The sequence below is a fragment of the Galeopterus variegatus genome, unplaced genomic scaffold, assembly GCF_000696425.1.
Source record: "Galeopterus variegatus unplaced genomic scaffold, G_variegatus-3.0.2 Scaffold893, whole genome shotgun sequence".
Lineage (NCBI taxonomy): Eukaryota > Metazoa > Chordata > Mammalia > Dermoptera > Cynocephalidae > Galeopterus > Galeopterus variegatus.
In genome coordinates, this window is record NW_007727004.1 from 276,212 (window position 1) to 282,909 (window position 6,698).

The following is a 6,698-nucleotide window of genomic DNA, read 5'->3' on the forward strand; positions in this document are numbered from 1 at the left end:
CGGCTCGCTCTCCGCCCGGCGTCCGGCCCCGCGCAGCCGGGAGTCCCGAGCTCTCGCGAGAAGTGCGTTGCTGCGGGCGGCTGGGTGCAGGAGCCTCGCGGCCCTCGAGGGGCGCAAGATGGGATGGCGAGCGGGGAGGCTGCTGCTGCCGCTGCTACTAGCGCTCGTCCCCCGCCCCTGGCGTCCCTGCCTGGCTGCGGACTCGGAAAAGCCCTCTGGCATCCCCACAGGTGAGCACCCCTGGTCCGCGCGGGGCCTGCCAGGTGAGCGGCGGGGGCCTGTCCCTCTTCCCGGGACCGCCGGGGTCAGCCCAGGGCTGCGGTGGGGCGGGGCTGGTCCCGGTGGCCGCGTGCGGGTGCCTGCACGGTCGCGCCTGGAGTTCTCCGTCAGCCGCCTCGCGTCCAGTTTTCCTTCACAACGAATTAGGGCTGCCTTTGGGTCTTGCAGGTCGTTGGCCCCACACCTTTCCTGCACTCTCCTTCCTCTTTTCCGGGAGGAAAGGCATGATTTATCCGTGAGGGACCAGGCAGTACTCCGTCTGTGACCTAAACACGGGCTCAGTGTACTTTCGGATGGGTGGTGACACATTCCTTCTAGCGCCCCAGGAAGCAGCCGGTAACACCTGCCTCTTGCCAAAGTCAAGGCTCAGAACCCGCGGTGTCCCCGGACGGCCGCCTGCTGCCCGGCGCCTCCAGGCGCGCTTCCTCCCCCGGGGCTTGCAGGGAAAGCTGTGGACACACGGCTTCTCCGCTCCGCTCCCTGCTCTTAAGCCCATGCCGTTTCTTGTTTCCAGAAGCTGGAACTGCAGCCAATAGTCAAGTTCGTGTAAAACAAAACTTTTTCCATTTACCCAAATTAAAGAGTCTCACCGCTTGTGTCTAAACATACTTTGCTGTTATTTGCCGCACATGAGAAATCCTTGGAGTTTTCCACTTTTGTGCTCTTTGTACTCAACTCTCTGAAATTGGATCTTGCATTTAAATGGCTTTGTGATGTACAGTACTTTTTTTTCCCCCTTAAGTTTTGGCACCATTGTTTTTCCCTTAATAGGGTGCTTTTGTGCTTGAGCTTAAGACTGAAGACGGAAATTTCTGTTTCAGGCAGGGTTGCATTCATTAGGTGACATTTGGTATAGAGTAAAACTAATCCGTGTAGCAGTAGTTTTGTCTCATCTTTTAAGTGTTTCGGAAAGCTTCACCGGGCTGAACTCTCATCTATCTACATTCCTGCCAAACAGTGCTTGCTTTGTTAGCTTGAGAAACTTAGGCATTCAGATGGATTTTTGTCATAGGATGCTTTTCTTTCTGTCAGGTATATGTGATGGATTAAAAATGGATTTCGGAACCCGTGTGATTCTTATAAATTTAAGCTATACTTTTTCCTAATGTAAAAATATTTCTTTTAGCCTAATATCTAGAAAATAGACAAGTAAATGCATTCAACAAACTTGGAAATGGAGAAAAAAAAAATTCCCCAGAAGAATGTCTGTCTTTGTTGAAACACCCAAGGAAACTTTTATTGGGAAATAAAATTACTTCTAAGGGCTTTGTTATACTTAGAGGGGCCTCTTCAGCCTGTGTGTGTGTATTTTTTTTAAGGGGATCTTAACCCTTGACTTGGTGTTGTCAGCACCACGCTCTACTGTGTGAGCTAACCGGCCATCCCTATATGGGATCCGAACCCTTGGCCTTGGTGTTATCAGCACCGCACTCTCCCAAGTGAGCCACGGGCCGGCCCTACCTAGCCTTTGTATATTTTATTCCACTTCATTACCAACACCCCTCACTTTTTATAGAAGGCGTACCTTTGTAGCTGCTTCCACGTTTATAGTCCAAATCAACTGCCTTTCTCACTCTTAGTGGTGGACAGTAAGCTTTTAATGGATTCTAACATCAGAGAAAGGGAATTTCAGATATGAATGTTTTCCTCAGGAAAAACCATGTAACTCCCATTGTTGAGATCTGAGGACTGGTCACTTTTGGTACCTGGGTATGGGGAATTCAGTTATGTCCTAAATATGGGAAAATATTAATTTGTAATAGGTGGAGCCAGCAGTAGCCAGTTTGATTGCAAACTTCTGTGTAGGTAGATGTTCTCACAGGTTATGTGATAAGCTCATAAATGTAGAAGGCACACTGCCTGATAATGTGGCCAGAATCATGGACTGTGGTCTATTTTATCTCTTAAATATTACAACTGAAAACTACTAAATGGAAACTTATTTATGTCTCTATATAAATATCAAGCTCTTTTTTAGGACTCTAAGTTGCCTAGCTTAATGGGAGGTCTTTAAGGACAGTTCTTATCATCTCTAATTCCACATATTTGCAACATGTCCCAGCTAGCCAAGAGGAAATGGATTAGATAAAATTTCTTGCCCTATTGATGTTTTGAGCCGGATACTTTGTTGTTGGGGACTATCCCATGCATTGTAGGATATTTAGCAGTATCCTTGGCTTCTACCCACTAGATGCCAGCAGCAACCCCCTCCTTATGTGAGGACGAAGAAAGTCTCAAAACGAAAAGTAGCCAAATGTCCGCTGAGGGGCAAAGTTGCCCAGGGTTGAGAATCACTGGCTTAGACAAATATATGTATTTGAGGCAATGGGGCATTACAGTGTTACTGGAATGATAACAGCAACTGTTTTTTTAAAACAAATATTTTTAATGATTTTCTGTTTTTCCAGTGTAGTAGAAAATGTGCTATTTAAATCACATACATCAGTTTTTGGAGTATAGTTTTTCCTAGCTTTGGTACTATGTGTTAACCAGAGTTGAGAACAGGGCTTTTTGTTCCATTTGCTAAGAATTCTGCTGTGTGCTGTGTTGATTCCTTTTTGGTTGCCGCTTTATTCTTAGCATGGAAACAATCTGAATAAGATTTCAGTTAAAAATACTCATTTTCTCCAAGAATCATTTATAGGAATTGTACCTGAAAATTATATCCGTATGGGAGCTTTCATAGACAGAACCCTCCTAATCAGTGTCAATAAGTTGTTCATACCCTGATTGATCTTTCCTGTACTTTCTGTCTCGAGAGAGGGAGGGAGTGGATGTATTCCTGCCAGGTCTTTGGCACCAGGTCTTCAGACATGCATCAAAACTGTGTGTGCTTTTTGAGGCACCTTGACTTTTTTATGATCTAAACTGGGCAGAAACCAAGTTTTGGGCAAAAATGAAGGAAATGGTTTCAGCTGTTTCTGTCAAAACTAGTATTTTTCAACTATGTTCATTTATAAACTCTTTAATTTACTGTGGTACATTCAAGGAGGAAAGGAATAGTTTGTCCCTATCTACTGATGTAAACCAGCAATTTATGGGGTGGAGAGGAAAAGAGCAAGGTCCTGGAAAAACCACTGGAAGGAAGAGAGAGAAGCTTGTCCTCTGCGCACTTTCTGTGTCCTGGGCTCCAGCCACACAGAACGACATATCATCCTTAGACAGATTACACCTTTTATTTCATAATAGGAAAACAGCCATACAAAACAACTCTGGGGAATGTGAGGACCAAAAGTGAAAATTAAATTGAGCCATGCTTTTCTATCCATTACACGGGTCAAAGCATTTTAAAAATAAATTCTGATAATACTGATTATTGAGAGGATGGGAACTCAGTTGATGGAAGCACATCTTTGGAGAACAATTGGGTAGTTATCGAGTAGAACTGAGAATCCACATGAACTGCAATTTTAGATTTATGCACCAACAGTACTCTCAAATCTGTGTGTCTGCCTGTTCTTGAAATCCTGTTCATTGTTTCAGTCTAACTCCTAGGAAGTTCTTTCCCTTACTATCCTTCTTTTGGCTCTCTTTCTAACTTCTTAATACAGTTGGTTTATACAAATTATACCTGCTTTGTATTATAGGTGTTTATGTTTCATAAGTTATAAATTCTTTGAAGTGAAGGACTGAGTTATGTTCATTTTTATGCTCTTCACGGTGTCTACCCTGTTCTTTTGCCTCAAAGATATTCTCAATTTGTTTGTTCAGTTTTTGGCCTACTCTGAGAATTATGAAAAGTGGAATTCAGTCAATGAGATTGCTTGTTGTTCTTTTTCTCAAGACTTTAGCTAAATTCACTGAGCTTCCTTTCTCTACTTGGGGATCCATATACTACCATGACCCAGCAACTTACCCATGAAATGTCAGGCAAGGCCATGTTTTTGAACTGAGGTTGGCAACTCTTGTCCACAGGTTATATTTCCGCCTCTAACTGCCTTACTTGATGTAAAGTGGCACCTTTATTATTACTTGCAGGTGGTTGGGTACTATAATCCTTTCTTTATAAAAATGGAGATTAGGAGTGGTTACATAACTTGTACAAGATCACAAAGCTGGAAAGCAATAGAAGAGGGGCTTGTGCCCTCCCTCTTCTTCAGGCTGTTCTCCTTGTCTGTCTTGACCTCATGATTGTTCTGTTAGACTTTTGGTACCTGGAGGAAAGAAATAGACATTAGACATCAGTAACTTAGAAAAGCAAAAGGAATGCTTTGCTAAAAGGTAAAGCACATAACTTGCAGGTTTATGTAAATGGAAGGGAAAGGGTTACGCACAGGCTGAAGGAAAATTTGGTCCTAGGCCAGTGTGGCAAACTATGGCCCTTGGGCCATAAAATCCAGCAGGCCAAAAACAGCTACCTGTTTTTGCATGGCCTGTGAGCTAATGATAGCTTTTACATTTTTAAATGGTTGAAAATCTCAAAATAAAAATATCTTATGAAATATCATGTGAAAATAATATGACATTAAAGTTTTATTGGCTCTCAGCCACTTTCATTCATTTAGGTGTGTTGTCTGTGGCTGCTTTGGTGCTACAAGGCAGAGTTGAATAGTTTCTACAGAGACTGTATGGCCTGCAAAGTCTAAAATATTTACTGTCTGGCTCTGTACAGAAAAATGTTGTCGACCCTTTCCTTAGGAGATGACATCCCCACTTAAGCTGTGGCTCATGAAGATCTGCTGCTGTCTTGGAAAGAGCCAGACTCTGGACAGTAGCAGCTGGCTCTGGGCATTTCAGAGACCTGTTTTTCATTTTATACTTTGCCAGTGATTCCTATGATGTTTTGAATTCAAACACACAGTTTCTCTCTTACATCTTTTTCAACACAGCACTTGAAGCTAACTAGACATGTTTTCTGGGTATAAATAGTGTTCTCATGATCAAAAATGAGTAAAATGCTCTGATGGCCAGTTAGAAAGAAGATGGATATTTCTTCTTTAGAGCTTGTGTATATTCTAGAAATTCATTCTAGAAGCTTGCTTATGAATTCGTGGCTTAGTTCCTGGGAGGAAATAATTATCACATTTATCAATGAGTATTTTTATTCTTCTTTAACCATTGCTATAAGTTAGCTAAAGAGAGAAATTGGTGGCTTTTAAAAGTGAAAGATATTCTTTTTTGTTTACATTTCACTAGTTTGTATTTGCTGTGGCATCCTTGCCTCACTGAATTGAGCTAAGTAAGAACTAATTTTCAAAGCTGTTGAGATAGTAGTTAGCCAGGAAAGTTATCCAGAGTCACAGAATTGTAAACAATGTGTTATTACTTCTTGTCCTTACTCTGCTCACTACCTTAAGGCTGTGTGTTGCGATCTGCGTTTGATAATGATGTTACTGAAGGTGGTGTGAACTGTACAGAACTATTTTCCTACTAACTGTGTCTAAGGATGCCCCTTCAAAAAATACTGTTTATAATAAAAAAATAGAGTAACTTTAAATACATTTTAATGTTTCTTACTCAAGATAACTTTTCTTTTCTTTTTTGGTGGCTGGCTGGTACGGGGATCCGAATCCGTGACCCTGGTGTTATAGGGCTGTGCTCTAACCAACTGAGCTAACATGCCAGCCCCTCAAGATAACTTTACTAAAAAAAATTTCAAGGGCAGAGGTTTGTTATTTTTATTCACAGAGGGAAGATTTCCATTACATATTTTCTGTTTGTGTAAAAAGAGGGAAATGTACTTTTGTTAATAATTTTTATTTAGTTTTTTAATGTAAATCTTCTTATAAAAAAAGTAATTCAGATAAGTGTATTTACATATTTAGTTACCCATTTATTGATGCATTTTTTCAGGCCTTTATTGTTTTATCAGCATATTGTAGCAGTCTTAGGAGAATAATAGTCATTTTATATTCCTGTTGGAATATGAATATATCCTCCCTTCCTCTTCTTGAATTTATTTCTTAAAGGAGATGTGATTAAATGAGAAAATGCTTAATTTGTTAGGATGGAAATGGACTTCATATTTACTATTTATATTCTGCTATAAGAAATTTGATTTATGGGCCGGCCCTGTGGCTCACTCGGGAGAGTGCGGAGCTGAAGTGCTGAGGCTGCAGGTTCAGATCCTATATAGGGATGGCCAGTGCGCTCACTGGCTGAACGTGGTGCAGAAGACACCATGCCAAGGGTTGCAATTCTCCTTACCGGTCAAAAAAAAAAAAAAAAGAAATTTGATTTAAAGTTTAGTTTATCTAGTTTTTGAATTAAATTCTGTCCAATCAGGGTGATATCTTTAAGTAGCAAGAGGACAATTTTTTCTCTGCTTTTTATTTCAAGAGTAGTCAACACAGGGCCGGCCCAGTGGCGCACTGGATAGTGCGCCGCTTGGGAAGCGCGGCGGCGCTCCCGCCGAGGGTTCGGATCCCACATACAGACCGGTTCCCGCCCACCGGCCGCGCGGGGACAGCGGGCCACAA

At 41.9% G+C, this 6,698-nt stretch overlaps 1 protein-coding gene across 1 annotated transcript in view; it reads left to right on the top strand.

Annotated features, from left to right (window-relative positions):
• Positions 1 to 29: 29 nt before the first annotated feature.
• PLOD2 (procollagen-lysine, 2-oxoglutarate 5-dioxygenase 2) overlaps positions 30 to 6,698 on the top strand; it is an 87,926-nt gene continuing 81,257 nt past the window's right edge. Inside the window, exon 1 of the mRNA XM_008573260.1 lies at positions 30 to 230. Within this exon, the coding sequence (XP_008571482.1) occupies positions 119 to 230 (112 nt within the window). The 5' untranslated portion in view covers positions 30 to 118. The remainder of the gene's footprint in view (positions 231 to 6,698) is intronic.